The sequence below is a fragment of the Gavialis gangeticus genome, unplaced genomic scaffold (genome assembly GCF_001723915.1).
Source record: "Gavialis gangeticus isolate Ggan-Ray unplaced genomic scaffold, GavGan_comp1, whole genome shotgun sequence".
In the NCBI taxonomy this organism is placed as follows: Eukaryota; Metazoa; Chordata; order Crocodylia; family Gavialidae; genus Gavialis; species Gavialis gangeticus.
In genome coordinates this window covers 21,608,859-21,625,517 of record NW_017729034.1, presented here as the reverse complement: position 1 = coordinate 21,625,517, position 16,659 = coordinate 21,608,859, and the positions used below count along the sequence as shown (strand labels likewise).

The 16,659-nt window shown below is 45.5% G+C and overlaps 1 protein-coding gene across 1 annotated transcript in view; it reads right to left on the bottom strand.

Moving 5' to 3' along the window:
- Positions 1–16,659, bottom strand: part of ALK (anaplastic lymphoma receptor tyrosine kinase) — a 607,969-nt gene that overhangs the window by 54,815 nt on the left and 536,495 nt on the right. The window contains exons 12-13 of the mRNA XM_019527591.1: positions 4,933–5,095; positions 2,405–2,555 (exon numbers count right to left, since the gene is read on the bottom strand). Coding sequence (XP_019383136.1) covers positions 2,405–2,555; positions 4,933–5,095 — 314 coding nt within the window. The remainder of the gene's footprint in view (positions 1–2,404; positions 2,556–4,932; positions 5,096–16,659) is intronic.

The window sequence follows — 16,659 nt, the reverse complement described above, 5'->3', positions numbered from 1 at the left end:
CTAGATCCCTGGAGAGCCAGGAGGGCGGCTGTGCTCTCTTGCTGCCTTTCCTCTGAGATGGACTAGAATTAGCTTGTGCATTGAGGATCGCTCCCTTGAGGAGCAACCACCCTTCCTGAACTCCCCTCCCCCTGGGGTCATGGTCCCTTAGGGCCTCACTGACCAGCCTCCTGAGCTTGTCAAAGTCAGCTTTCCATGTTGCTGACTGACTTGCCAGCTTTACGGCGGATGGTGAAGATAATCAGCTCCTGGTCACTGTCACCCAGCTTCCCATCAATCACTAGGTTGTGGATTAGGTCATCCCCAGTAGCCAGTACCAGGTCAAGTAGCGCTTTACCTCTCATTGGCTCGTAGATTTCATGAGTCAGGTAGAGGTCATCCACGCACGAGAGGTAACTTTGCGACCGCTTGGATTTTGCTGAGTGATCCTCCCACGAGATGTCTGGGTAATTGAAGTCACCCATGACAACCATGGTCCTGGAGCGTGCGGCCTCAGCCAGTTCCCCGGCGAACTCCTGGTCATGCTCTTGAATTTGGGTGGGAGGTCTGTAGTAGGCTCCCACCATTGTGTCTCCTGTGCCATGTTCCCCAAGGATTTTAACCCACAGGGTCTCCAGTCGTCCATCCTGGTCGCCAACATGAGCCTGCAGGGATGTGTAGCTTTCCTTAACATAGAGAGCTACATCCCCACCCCTTTTATCTACTCGATCTCTCCTGTATAGGGTATAGCCATCTATACCCATGGTCCAGTCATGGGTGGAGTCCCACCAGGTCTCTGTTATCCCTATGACGTCATAATTATTTGCGTTAAGCAGGAGGACAAGTTCCTCCTGCTTATTCCCCAAGCTCCTGGCATTTGTGTACAGGCAGGCAAGTGTTCCCTTGGGGGCTCTTGCCTTGCCCACAGATTGTACCAGGGCTGGGGCAGGGGTGGGCTCCCTTAAGTGCCTTGGCCTGCTGGCTTTGCAAGAGTTGCTCAGCGGGCCAGGAGAGGCAGTAGTGCCCCCGTCCCCCAGCGGGTTTAGTTTAAAGCCCGGTGGAGCAGGTCAGCCAGTCTGGCTGAGAAGAGCCTCTTCCCCAGGGGAGAGAGGTGTAGGCCATCCCTTCCCAGCAGCTCACTGCTTCTCTCACCAAAGAGCAGGCTGTGGTCATGGAAGCCAAAGCCTTCCCGATGACACCAGCGCTGCAGTCTTTGGTTAACTACCCGGATCCTCCTCAGGCCATAGCCTGAGACTGGGAGGATCGACGAGAACACCACTTGTGCCCCCAGACCCTTTAGCCCCGCTACCAAATCCCTGGAGCACCTCATGACCTGGCTGGGAGTGCTCCGAGCTGTGTCATTGGTGCCCACATGAATAAGGAGCATGGGATAGTGGTCTGTGGGCTGGAGGAGCTTAGGGATCTCCTCCTCAATGTCTTGGATGTGGGGTCCCGGGAAGCAGCAGACTTCTCAGGCTAAGGGGTCAGGGTGGCAGACTACCCCTTCAGTCCCCCTCAGGATGGAGTCTCTCACAACAAACACTTTGTGTTTTGTCTTGGGGAGAGCAGGGGCAGTAGGTACAGTAGCACCTGTGTTGCCTGCGGGAGCTGGCAACTGAGCAGGCTCTGCTGGGGCAGCAAGAGGTTCATACCTGTTGCTAAGCTCTGGCGGGGCAGGGGCCTTGGTGGCCCTTGACCACCTTGGCGGGGCAGGGGCCTTATGGCCCTTGACCACCTTGGTCCATGCCCCTGACTGGACAGAATGGGAGGTCCCAGAGTCCTCCCTTGTCCTGGAGGGAGACTGTGGTCTACCCTCCGGCTCCTGGGGGAGAAGGGCCTGGCAGTAGGAGTCAATCTCTTGCTTGCAGTCCCTGATGGCACACAGTCTCTGGACTGCGGCCTGGAGCCCCTTCAGCTGGCACGCCAGAGACTCCAAAAGGGAGCAGACCTCACAAGGGGAGGTGGCCATGCTGCTGGCTGCCAGAGCCTGAAAAAGGGACAGGCAGCCCCCACAGTCGAAAGCCAGGGGCTCCATCTGGCTGGCCATCTCTGAGGTGCCAGGGAGGGGGGCCACAGACCCTGAGGGGACCCTTGGGGTGAGGTAAGTGCTCATCCGCGGCATGCTGCTGGTAGGTGGGCTGGGCCTGAGTCTGTCTACTCTAGGGGGCTCGCAGGCAGGGCCTTGGCCCTCCCGTGCACCCTCCTGTGCGAACTCTGTGCTAACTCACGTTCTGTCACCTTTATTTGTATTGACTACGCGGTGTCCCCTGTCAGGACTCCTACTTTGATGGTAAGCCCCTACCACAAATACTGTGCCTATAGTTTGAACAACCAAAGCCAAATTCCCTAAAGTAAAATTGCATTAATATGTAAAGATTTCAGTGTCCAAAAAAATTCAAGGAGGAACAAAGATGGCATCACTTACACTGGGGCAGGCATCTTCTCCTTGCTGTCCTACCAGGATGTACAGGGCATCATCTTTTTGCAGATCAAAAATCCCCAGCACAGACACACCATGGGATCTCATCATGGTATTCTTTCCTCCTTTCCCACCAGCTGCTCCATAGCCTGAAATGCTGCAGTGGAAAGAAAGCAAAAGCCTAACACGACATTGCTTCAAATGGGTGAAAAAGCAAGTAGCTTCTGAAATCTGGCAGAAGAACTGCAAGAGCTATGAGTAGAAAAGATCTGGTCCTTTTCCTTGCCTACACATATAATGACAGAGTTTGCTATTATGAATGTCAGCCAGCTATTATTATCTGTATTGTGATAGCACCCAGCTGGGGATCAGGGCTGCATTGTAAGTTTTACAGGAATGAATAACAAAAGACGTTATGCTGGGAGTTTAGCTACTTCCAAAGTCTCCTTTGGAAAATAGGATTGATAACTCTAAAGTCCTTTGCTTTGGCATGGAACAGATGCAGCCAGAGTAGGATAGGAACAGTTCAGTTTATCTCCAGGGTGAAAAGAACTGATGGGCAGCTGAGAGAGTTTCTGCCTCCAGACCCTAGACTATATACCCTCTGAGATCTTGAGAGACAGAGAGATAAAGAAATGGAAGAGCAGAGGAACAGGGGCCAAAGAGTACTGTTTTCATGAGATTGGCTAGCAGGAGTCTTGAGGAAGCTGATAATGAAACGGTGGCAGATGTCAAGGGCTGCAGGGAAGGCCATACCAGCAGCACCAAGATACGTAAAAAGGCAAGAGGAGCATAGGATAGTACAGAGACACAGCACTAACTGAAGCAAGTCCATAGGTGGTTTTAAAACAAGGAAGGCAAAGCCCTCTGATTTTTACCTGGCATGGAACCCACATCCCCACAATGCAGCTCCCTGTTTCTGGCTGGACCCTGCAGCGAGGTTGGTGAGCCTGCAATCTCAGCTAAGGTGGCAGCAGTTTTCCGTTCAAGCAGCAGAGCCTCAGGCCTTTAGACTCAGAAGTCTCCTGGTTACCACCCACTCAAATTGTTGGTGTTTCAATTCTGTCCCTTAGGGCTGCCTCCTTTTATGCTAAGAAATAACAAGAATCTCCACAGTAGCTAAATATCAGATTAAGCCACACTTCTCTATGGAAGACAGGTATGAATTATAATCCCCTGTTTACCAGTGGGGAAACTGGGACACAGAGAATCCAGTTTAGACCTGGTGTGAGTGAGAGAGCCTCTACTGACTTCAGTAATATTAAAGCAATTTACCGCAAGGCCGAATTTCAGCCCAACACATTTCCATGACTTCCGTACAGAGGCAGAGGAAAATAAGCTGGGAAGTCTCATTCCTGGCACTGACAACTAAGCCAGCCCTTCCTCTACGTACTTCATTTGGGAAGGAGAACTGGCTTCCTTTAATCCCCGTTCCTCCAAGTTTGTGTCTGCACTTGGCTTGGCACAGCACTGCATGTAAACAGGTTATGAATGATGCTGAACTGCAGCACGTTCGTCACAGCAGTATCCTGCAGTAGGACTGCTCCTTAAAAGAGCAACTTAATTTGCTTGGGTTCTCATTTTAATGACGAGGGTATATGCTGGGCTTTGTGGTAGTCTGTATGGAGATGTGACTATGCCAACATGATCATGGTGCACTGTTTCATAAAGCATGTTATATCTCTGGAATGTGACATACATGTCTGTCTTTGCAACTAAACCAATCATTCCTCTGTAAGGTTGCAACAGAACTAGACTAAAATGGATAGATACAGCACAGGGACCCCCAAACAGCTGCTGCATGAACTAGGAGCTAATATAGACCCAATTTGCTGTTGCATGCTGTAACAGCTCATGAGAGACACTATCAAGCAAGGCAAGCTGGCAGGGCTAATTGGCTACAATTAGAAGTTGTATTTTTCAACATTCAGTAGATTTTGCACATAAGGGATAAAATCAGTGAGTGCAAGAGATCTCATTTTTGACTCATTTGCAAGCTACAGGTGAATGCGAGTGGCATACATAGTGTCCGGGTCACTCCCCATTCATTGAAGAAGCTCGCTGCTACTTAAGCATGTAAGTAATTTATTCTTTAATTTATAGCAAGGATCTGTGCACCCATGCAGAGAAATCTATATTACAGGGTTGTATCCTACTAGACAGGCACAGAGTAGAGTGGAGTAGAGTAGACTCACATTCCCTTCCCTTCTTTCAATTTGTTTCTCTCTCATTATCATATCACGACTTGCAGTCATTGAAGAGGAAAGGTGCCTTGGGGGTTGGGATTAGGGCAGAATATTGGCTCAGGAAAGTGGGGACAGAGAAGTTGTTTCTCACTTTTTGAAATGCTCTTGACTCCACCCTGTAGACACACACATACTTGACAACTGCCAGGGTAAGTAGCCTTTGGGTCAGAGAAATGCCCCTGAACATCCACTCAGATATGGCCAAGTTAGAAACATCTAAAAACCATCAGACTGGAGGAAGTTACAGTTTCGCTGGAGGCAGATCATGGGGAGGGAGGGGGCTCTCACCTGTAAGTGTTGGTGGCTGGCACTCTCCAGATCTGGACTCCCTGGAGAATCCCTTCGGCCCCCACTATCACACTGAGGTTGGAGTTCCTGTATGCATTGTTGCACTGGCTCTGAGTGGGTCCATAGGGTCCGCTGGCACCGCACGTCGTGAACAACCAATGATCTGAAACAAGACCACATCCAAAACATTCTCTAAAGATGTGAGGGCCCCAATGTTCTCTTCTTCACTTTCTCCACATCTTACTGGGGCCACAAAGAGAATTTGCATGCTCTGGTGCTAAGACACAATGGTCAATTTTCCACAACCCTCCTCACCATCCTGGACATCACAGCAATAGCACAGACATAGTTATTTTTCATCTGCAGCTCTCCAAAACCTTCAGCAATATGAGTCCTGTTTCTCTTTTACTGAGGCACCAGAGGGAGACAATTGACTTACTCAAGGTCACACAACAGGTCGATACCACAAGGAGAGAGAGAGAGAACCCTGCTCTTTTGGATCCCAGTCTAATGTTTTCCCCGCCGTGATTAACGTGTGATCTACTAATGAGCAATTTACCATTCTCCTGTGTTACTAGCAATCATTGAAAAATAGCAAAGACTAGTTTAGATTTTTATTTTAAGCAGTGGCATAATTAGGGAGGAGTGACTGGGTTAGGTGCCCCAAATGCTGACTTGCGGGGAAGGAGTGGAGGGAAGGGCAGAATAAATGATCAGAGGGCAAGAGAACAGGCCTTATGAAGAGAGGCTGAGAGTCATGGGACTCTTCAACCTGGAAAAGCGCAGGCTCAAGGGGGACGTGGTGGCAGCCTATAAGTACGTCAGGAGTATACATCAGGAACAGGGGAAATGCCTGTTCACCAGAGCGCATGAGGGATGACAAGGTCCAGCTGTCACACATTCCTCCAAGACCGTTTTGGGCTGGACATAAGGAAAAATTTCTTTACTGTCCAAGTCCCCAAGGCCTGGAACAGACTCCCCCAAGAAGTGGTGCAAGCACCTACTCTAGACTCTTTTAAGAAGCATTTCAATGCTTATCTTGCTGGGATCCTTTGACCCCAGCTGACTTCCTGCCCTTGGGGCAGGGGGCTGGACTCCATCTTCCAAGGTCCCTTCCAGCCCTAATATCTATGAAATCTATGACATTTTTAAATGGCTGCATCTGTAGCTGCATGATTATGTCAACAGCAACAGCAGCAATTGGAAGTCACTGCTGCCCTGCCCTGTGTGGCAGCTGCCTTGGATGGCCACCTATCTCATTATGCCTCTGATTTGAAAAGAACATATGTAGCACCATCACAATGATTAGCATATAAAGGACAACACTAGATAGTTTTGGATAACTAAGGGGGGTTTCCATGTAATCAGTGCCTAAGAGGCCATGGCTCAGTGTGCTTAGATTTATAGGTCTGTACAACAGAACCTTGCTAATTTTTGCTTTGGTATTCTGCACATCAAACTACAACCCCTTCTTACTTTCTGCAAAGAGTCACCCTCAGAGACAAGATTCATACAGCTTCATAACAGGATCAATGCTGTTGTAAAATAAGCTAGGGAACATTTGCTGGCATACTATAAAGGACCACATGCAAGCAAAAGGATGTTATTACTGGCAAATACATGGCCAAACTCCATTTCTGCTGCATGCAGTCATCATTTCTGTATTGTGTATATTTATTTTCATCTGAATTCACAAAAGCTACCATGTGCCATTAGCAGTCATTATTGAAAACATGAAAGATTTAAAATATTTTCTTATGAAAAGCAGTAACTGGTTGATGCAAGTGACTCAGTTTTCCTCTGTTTGAGATAATAATCATCATCAGAGGAATAGCAGGGTATGTCAGCACCCTAGGAGTGGGGGGAAGGAGGTGTGCTGAGTGCTGGGGAGTGTTTGCAGGGCAGAATCTTACCTGCCATGGCCCAGGCTTACTGCATTGTGGTTGCTGCTGTGGCACTGGCCCAGGCTGCTGCAGATGCAGGTGGGCTCCTACACACCTGCTGTAGCAACTCTGTGGCATGGGCTGTCCAGAGGGCCTCTATTCTGGTGCTCCCTCTAAATCAGTGCCCTGGGCTGGTACCCATTCTATGGAAAGACTAAATTCCTTAACATCCATAAAATGATGAGATCTCCAAATAAAACAGGGCAAAAATGACTATTTATTTGGGACATCTCTTTGGGGTTTGATAAGAAAGGGTTCATGATACAGTGTGAAAGGTCTCTCTATTAATATAACCCTTGTCAGCGTAAGCATCTGAGCACCTCACACTTCACAGACTTTCTCCTTAGGACATCTTTTTGAGGGCAGGTGAGGTTACCTCTGGTATGCAAGTGAGAAACTGGGCCACAAGATAGAGAAGTGATTTTCAACCAAGGTGCCAGGGCACCCAGGGGTGCCTCAAGATCTTTTGAAGAGTGAAATAAGGTATAAAGAAATAAACCTGGAGTGAGGAGATGAGCAGAGGCACAGGCCCTTCCCTGCCTGCAATGCCCAGTCCCTCTGCAAGGAGGTGTACATATAAGAAGTAGGTTAGTTTTTACAATGGGGAACTGCTCGATTCACAAAAGTTATGGAGAAATGTCTAGAGACTAAAAAGGTTAAAAACCACTGGGATTACCCAATAAGGGATTACCTAGTGTTTCACAGGAAGCCTGTGAACAAACCAAGAATTCGACTTGGGGTCCTGGGTTTCCAATGCTGTGTCCACCAGACCACCCTTTCTCTAATTAACCTCTGAAGCCTGCTCCAAAACCAGGTGCATCCAATGGGAGTTTCCCATTGTTCTTATTGGGTGTTCAGTCAGGGCCATCAAGAAATAAACTATCCTGTTTCTTGGTGACTGACATAATAATCTGGAGTCTGGCACCTTTTGGAAACCCCTCCCCACCCAAACCCTTCCTCTTTAAGAAAGCCCTTCCACTATAAGCAATACTGACAATATGAGTTGCTCTTTCTATCTGCAAAGCTACAGCAACACTTCCTCTCAAAAAGCTGTTACTTCAAGCAGAGATTTGACCCTGAAGAAGAAGTGTCAGAGACTCGATGAATTCCACGAGGCGCTTCACTTGTTATTGAATTTACACAGAAGGTGCTTCGATGCTACAGTGATGAAGGGCAGTATAAAATTCTAAGATGGCGGAGAGATGGCTATGAAACCCTCCCTACAAAGCCATAAAAAAGGCAACAAGAACCATCCAAAAATTTGGACCGGGGGAGGGACAAATACATGTAGACTGTTCGTTAATTTCCGCACAATGCTTCAATGCTTCTGATCCTTTAAATGCTGATTCTCTTACATCAGAACTATGTTGCGTTCATTAGCTTCATTGCATAAACAAAAAACAGAGAAAAAATAAAACATACGCTAAATAAAATGCTGAGACCCTGTCAGCTGTCAGAGTGACTTAACATTGTAATTTCCCAAAGGGCTAAGCCAGCTGCATAAAAGCATATGTTTAGTAAAACAGGCAGGTGGATGCCTCGGTCTGGAATAATAAGAAACTGTTCTGAAGTCTCTGATGAAAAATCAAATGTGCTCCTGCAGGTAGGAGCAAGTAACCAGCAAAGGAGCTAAAAACTAGAGCAAGGGAGAATTAAACTGGGAAGGTCGAAGGCAATGAAACAATGTCATTTGAGAGAGAGGAAGTCTATAAAATCAAGACAGTTGTGGATAAAGCAAATATGGAACTGTTATTCACCAAGTCCCAGCATACAGAATTAATGGGCACCTACTCAAAGTGACTGGAAACAGGTTTAAAACTAAAAAGGGGAAATCCTTTTTTACATGCTATGTAGGTAACTTGTGGAACGCTGCTACAGGAGGTCATAGAGACAGCTAGCATAACTGGGTTCAAAAGGGATTAGATAAATTCTTGGAGGACAGGTCCACTAGGAGCTTTTAAATAGAACTGTCAGGGATGTATCTTCTGCCATTCTTAAAACAATGATGGCTGATGTCAGAGGGGGAGTATGAGAGGATGGATCATTTCAGACATATCCCATTCACCTACTTTCCTTCCAAAGCATCTACTACTTGCCACTGTTGGAGGAAGGATATAGGGATAGAAGAACCTTTCGTTTCACTCAATATGACATTTCTTAGGTTCTTATGTGGAGGAATATAGGCATGTTTTAAACTTCCATTAACCAACCTGGTTAGTCAAGAATATCCACCTGACATTAATTCTACTCCTAAATTACCTAGTTATAGACCATGGCAAATTATACAAGCAACAGGTAATATGGCTACATGTGGGATTCACTGCTCCTACTTCCATTGAAGTCCACAAAAGTTAGATATGCTCTGTGTGGAATCAGGCATTCATCCAAAACATTTACTTAAAGCAATCTGTTACCTTGAAAGAGGCACATTGTGGGCCAAATTCCAGTTGCTTTTATACCAGAGGAAAGTTGCATTAAAATTCCATTGACTTTGGTGGGATTTTCTTTGCCTTTACACTATTACAGTTGACATCAGATTCGGTCCTACACCACTCCCACTGTATCTATGGCTTGACAATACTTACCCAGTGCTAGGACTGACTTATTATCAGATTTTAGGTCACAAATTTCCTCCTGTACTGCAAACTGACCTCAGTGTCTAGTAGTTAGGGACCTAGTTAATTTACAGCAAGACAAAGCCATTTTTGCAGCTTTGTCTCAGGGTGAAAAGCCCATTTTGTGGGCATTTTGCAGTGGCCCTGCCCCTCAGCACTGATTGGTGGAAAAGCCTTGGTGGGGGAGAGGGAGAAGGATGAGGAGGCAGCTTCCACTTGACTGCTGGCTACCTTTTGTTTGGTCCTTCCTCTCAGTGCTGACCGGTGAAGAGATCCTGGAGGCGAAGGAGGGAGAAGGGGCAGCTGCTATCTTGTCTTCCGCCCCCCTTGTACCACCCTGTCAGCTGGCACCTTCCCCTCAGACCAACTGGGAAGGAAAGACTTGATAAAAAACTTATTTTTATTAGGTTTATTTGTCATAGATTTTATGGGTAATCCAGGATTTTGCAGTTTTCATGAAGTCCACAACACCGTGATTTAGGTAGGTCCCTACTAATAGATGTATGAGCTTATGTGAACTCAAGTAATCTGTGACATACCCCTTCCCTTTGTCTCTACTTTCAGGTACTTCCTTTTGTACCTTTCAGTTAAACTGTCCTTCTCGTTTGCCCTACTGGATGAGTCATTCAGGGCTGCAATTGGAAAATATCACCAGGTGCTGTCACCTCGTTCTTCCAAGAGCTAGAACTCATACAAGATTCAATAGTTTTACAGTGAATTTAAACCTCTTGAGGGGATATTTCTTTTTACAAAGAAAATTGCATTTTGGAGAGAAGAGGCTGAAGATCATTCAAAAGCTATAAAACAAAATAGTAGGTGGGGGAAACGTGCATGCATGCACACACAACATAATCTGTGAAATCTAGTGGCAGGAACACAAAAGAGTGTCACTCTTTTTGAAAGCTACCCTGTCTGAATGGGTAAAAATAAAAGGGGTGGCAGGGGAGAGGCGGACACTGGCAAAAACACACAGATAAAACCCAGTCAAACCAAATGGTACATTTCCTTTAAGACTGTGTAAGAAATTTGTGTGTGTCATGGCTGTCCAACTTCTAAGCAGATGGGGGCTGCACACCCTGTGGACTGCACTATTGTGGACTGCATGCCCCATGGGCTGTGTCAGTGGGAGTCACAGGCCCATGGACGACAAACCACATGGGACCCCCCTTCCTGTTGCATCACATGCTTGCACGTCCCCCCCTTTAGTGCATGCATGTGCAGGCTCCCACATCCCATTGCTGCACTACATGGCCCCAGCCCCACCCTGAATGCCTGCACCATTCTGCCTTACACCAACTTCCAGCCCCTAACATCTATGAATCTATGAATCCTTGGGGTGGATGCAGAGCATGGAAGCCAGAAGAGGGAGGGGGATCCTGGAGACTCTGGCTGCTGTTGCAGCTGAACAGATAGGGGGAGTCGCAGATGGCTGGAAGCTGAGGTGCCACAACATGACCCGTTGTGGGCCATATGTGGTCTGTGGGTCACCAGTTGGACATCCCTATTCTATGTGAACTTATAAATGATGCCTGTTCTATACTGCAATGTAGTACCCTACCTCTTGCACTGCGGTGGGGTAGGAAAGTGGCAGACATTAAGGAGCATCATCAATTGAACAAGCTGGTCCAGGCAGAACAATGAAATGGCTACAGTTTTCTCCACTTGTCTGAAAGGAAGGGACTTGAAGCAGTGAAGTCTCCTCAACAGACAGGAGAAAAGGATGAAAATGATAGAACCAACTTCTAAATCAGAGACACTTAGAATTCAGGGAAAGCAAAGCTTGGATTGCAAAACATGTCCAGGAGTAGAGATCCAGTGCTTTTGGCAGCCACTGACCAAATCCCCCACAATGCGCAGGGGTGGAGAGAAAGGCAGGGAATTATACAAAGGAGGGAGCATCTACATGAGATGCTATGGCACAGTAGCAATGAGCTACTGCATGGTAGCTCATTGCTACCATGCAGTAGCATTGCCAGGCACTAACCATGCGGTGATGATACTACATAGTAGATATGAGCTACTGCGCAGTAGCAATGGAGAACAAAACATGTGGCAACGGTATTATGCAGTAACTCCAGTGGCTTATGCAGTAAGAACTGTGCAGTCCGCCACACATGTAGACGTGCCTGGAATGTCATGTTTTTGCCTAGACCTGCGTGTCTTTAGGAGAAACATAGACAAATTCTTCTGGAAAGAATTCAGAGGACAGCGCAAAGAAATTATGAAGTTTAAAAAAGCCCCTACATGACACATAAAGGTCGAAACAACTGCATTGTGCAAAAAAGATAAGTTTGAGGGGGGACTTGATAATAGTATTTGAAGATGTAAAATGCTGTTACAAAGAGGATGGCAATCATTGCTCTCAGTGGCCACTGAGAAGGAGGCTACTGAGATCAGAAAAAATCAGATTAACCTTCAGCAGAGAAGATTTAGATTGGATAGCAGGAAAAAATATTCTTATGATGAGTGTAATGAAGTACTGGAGCATGGAAGTTGTGGTATCTGCTTTACCAGATTACCAAGTTTTGGCAAGCTGTTGAGGGCCACATGGGTAGCTACGCCCCCTGGCTACCATCTTGTGACTCCACCCCCTAATCCCTGAGCTTTGCCACCAGAAGTCCCTTCCCTTGACCCTGGAAGTACTCCTTTCAGCAAAGGGGTTTGCCATTTTGGAATCAGAAAAATACCAAATTATATTAAAAAAAGTGAACATCTAAAACATTCATTAGTTTGATTTCAAAAAATATTTTTGTCCTGGTTTACATGCATTTGTGTAGTCTACACAGAGGTGACTGTATATAATATCTTAAAATGAAGTCTTACTCTTATATTTTGGGGGGTGGGTATAGGTTTCTGGGGGGCTGTAGCTGTGTGGGCATGTGGGTATGGGGGAGGGTGTGTCTGTGGTGGGTGGATAGGTGCGGGTGTGGGGTGATGGAGGGGCGAGGGTGGCTGGAGTGTGTGAGGGGGTGTGGGTGTGGGGGTCTGTGTGTATGGCAGTGCGAAGGGGGTGTGTGTGTATGGTGGGATGTGCATATTGGACTCACCCTACACACATACACACACACACACCCCGAGTCCCTCCCTACACTTGCGCGCACACACATGTGCATACACGCATGCCCCCCGGGTACTGGCACGGCCCCATGCTCCCACAATGCAGCCAGGAGGCACATGGTGCTGGAGCAGTGTGGAGGCAGGAAGGCCAGGAAATGGCTGGGGGTGGAGAGGGGCTGGGCTGCTGCCTCCTACTAATGGCTCCTTCTGGGTCCTACTACCCCTGTCTCCTGTCATCTTTGACAGGCAGCCAGGGACAGATAAATATTAATTTCTAAATTTTTAGGGGCCTCGCAGGCCAGATAGAATGGTCTGGTGGGCCAGATCTGGCCCATGGGCCATATTTTGCCTGCCCCTGGGTTAGAAGAACATCAGGCAGGAATCGTCTAGGCATACTTGATCCTGGCTCAGAGTAGGAGGATGAACTAAATGACCTACACTTCTAGGATTTCAGTCTTTTGAGATGTCTAAAAGTAAATGACAACTGGTTTAGAAATCCTACAGTCCTACAGGTCCTAGAGACCTGTCTGCCTTATATCCTCATGCACTTTTCTTGGGGCCTGGGTAGCTGAACAATGGGTCCCACTTCTGATAAGAGGTACAGCACTGAGTCTATACCCATAGAGCTAGTCTGAAAGGCCAGAGCCAGACCCAATGCTAGAGCTTGCTCAAACCCAGGCAGCTCAGAAGCACATAGGTCAAGGGGCTGCATTCATATACAGCAGCCTGGTGACTGTCCAACAAAGTGAAGCTTAACTAAGTCTATGCCACACGACATGCTATATTTTAAAACCAAAGCACATTTTAAAATCTTGTTTGATTTTATTTTATACTGCTTTTGACTCTCCTGGTGCACTGCACTCATGTTGGCCTAGTCACATTCACTCAGTTCTCAGGTACCTGCACAACTGGAAAAGGCTTCCACAGTATCAGCTTCCTGGTGTGGAAATGGCCACACAAGGGGTTGAACATTAATTTGGCTTACAGCAGCATGTGAATATAAAGTGCAATAGCTGTTCCTAGATAATGCCGTATGTGGATATTCTTAGTTTGGAATAAGAGTTCCCACACATAAAGTTGTTCCAATTTTGGGTAGACAAACCCTGGAGATGATAAAATAATGCTAATCTCTGTGTTCAGCTTCTGCATATGCCCAAAATGGAGTGGATGCACCATCACCAGACTCAAGTAAAGCCAAGTGCTTGTGTAGTTAATTGAAAAGTATGCTCCCTCTCCTGAGAAATTCATAGATATTGCATCAGTTTCTAAAAAGTTGGAGGCCTGGGGAATGCTAGATCATAAGAATGCTGGTCTATTAATCCTGAAGATTCTGCCCGATTTGAGGTATGGCATGTAAATATTACCAAAGTTTGCATCTCGATTAACCTTGTATTTTCTTCTCTAAAAAGTCGTTTCCATGAAGCCCATATCAATCTAAAGCCTGTATTAAATGTAGCATTAACCTGAAGTCTTAAATAACAACAACAAAACCTATTGTGGTTCTTTTAACACTGCCTAGACTACCTTGAAGGCAGTCATTTCTTCTTTCTATACTATTGATTTTTCCCTGACACCAGAAATGACCACAGCATATCACATGAGCCATTAAAAGATCATACACAAGCCCAGCTTCCACAGCTTGTTGCGTGTCATGACAGTTAGAGTAACTTAATTTTGAGCACAATGTTGATGTCTGCAGATGACAGTAATGGCACCGAAACAAAACCCTAGAAGCAACTAGGACAAGAGTACAGCTTTTTCTATCTGCATAGAACGTACCTGCTGTCATATAGTACATGGTACCCCTTTCCTCTGCTCTGCTGTGCATGAGAGGAGCTGCATTTTTCACACATCATAACTATCCCATCAGTGGTTGCAAAATTACTTCCCCATACAAATTTTCCAGCATAACAAATGATTCAGGGGACACAAGTTCAGACATCTTGAGTAGTCTGAACTTCCAGAAACAGCTGAGCAATTAAACTGAAATTCAAGACTTCCCACACCAGAGGCAGTCAAAAATCACTAGTTACTTTTAAAAATGAAGATCCTCAATTCTAGGATTTTCTGTTATTCACAACAGTCTTGGATCTAATGTCAACTGGGTTCATAAACTGGAAAGTTCAATTTAAAGAGAAAAAATGAAACAGAACTACCCTGAGAATCAGAGCTACTACACCGCAGTGAATAATTTATACAATAACTGAATTGATGGAATTCATGTATTTGATGTAAACTTGACTGGTTGTTCACGTTGCTTCTTGACTACTCCTGCCTGCCTTCCCTGGATCCTTAAGCTTTTAGGCTCTCTGGCAGCTGTCTGGTGTAATGCCAGGGCACTGGACCCAGGAATTTTTGAAAAACCCTCCTTCAGATCTCCTGAAACAGAGTTTTGGGGGAATATTTTTTTCCTGGCAACATAAAAATTGTCCATGAGATGGAAATTTCAGTTCCCACACACTCTACCAGGTAAGTAGAAAACACAGTTGCCCTTCTCACAAACCATAGCTTTATCCATATTTTGGAATTCAGTATAAAGCAAGTAATGGAATGAATGCTAATACTTTTAACAGAGTGCATAAGCAGTTTGTGGAACTCATTGTCACAATTTTATTCAGGCCCACAAACCACCCACACTTGCATTAGACAAAGTAAATATTTAAGGCTTGTATAGGTTCAGATCATAGGCCAACCATGAACTGAGAGGAAAGAATTGTACCTATTGTCAGTTATTTCCATACTTGTCCTTTAGAGGCCACTTTGCCTCCTCCTCCAAAACCACTATGGATGGGCAAGTGACATGCTGCCATGAACAAACAAAAGAATGAATCTGTGAATCTATTTCTTTGTGAAAATATTAAAAAATTCCATATTATGTTTGACAAAGAAAATGAAACAGATTTTAAAAGAGATTGCTTGTATCAATCCTAACTAATGTTTTGCTACCAGTGACACCATAATGCATGGGATGACAGATCTTTACCTCAGTGCATGAGAGGTTTTTAAGTACAAGCTCCCATTAATTCCAGTGGTTATTCTATGCTGAAAGCCTCCAGGCAAAATATACTGCATTAATTTATAAGAAATGTGTGTAATACTGTTAAAAGAAGAAACTTTTCATTTTGCTTTGCTTTCGGTTGTTTAATAGTGTCCTGGTAAGTGGTAATGTGAGAACTGTAGCCATTACCTTTTCTAGCATTAAAAGTGTCAAAGGTTAATGTGGGGGAAGAGATGTGAAAGATGGCATTAAAAAAAGCAGCATAGGGCTCCGTTCACATTTATAGGCCTCTCTATCATTAAGCATGTCTAAGTAGTGATATTAATAAAGACATAAAAAAGACCATAAGGGTACTCTCTTATGCATTATGTGGGAGTTAGCAAGCCTTACTAGCAATGCTGGTACCAGTACAGGAACATCTAAGCTAGGCTAAGAAGAGATCTCGGTTTCATCTGTTTATGTAGAGTCAATCCCTGTTTTGTTTGTCTACCTTTCCATCTTTTCAAAGGAGCAAGGAGAAGAAGGCAGAGAAAAGTCTGCAAATACTTTTGAGTCGAGTGGAAATGACATTAGTAGCAGTGAGGGGCGAATTTCAAATTGCTTCACAAGTTCGTTTTGCAGAAGCATGTGAAGCTTGCATTCCTTTATAATTTTTCTGAATTCCTAGGAACAGGCTGTCAGATACATGACTGAATTAGAGCTACCACACAAGAACAACTTGCCTCTTGCTGCTTCTGGAATCAGAAACTAACAAAGAAGTGGGAAGAAAATTAGTTAGCATTTAAAAAAAAACTTCAGAGAAGGGATGGCTGGAGTTTCCAGTGGCTGGAGTTTAGAAAAGATGTCTCTAATTTTATTAGGATTTGTTATCTATGGGAAAAACCAGGGACCAAGTCAGTATGGCATGGCTGCCTGGCTGGCATGATCGTTCCAAATCATCCCATGAAATCCATATTGATTTCTCCAGAATTTAAGTTGTTCTTCATAAAAGAGGAGACAGCTTTAAACACAGGTCTAAGAGGTGCCAACTTGCGTGATTTATCTCAGTTGGATGGTCAAAGCTTTGAAGACTAACAATTCCCATTTAGCTGTGCTGTGTTGGGACTTGGGACTG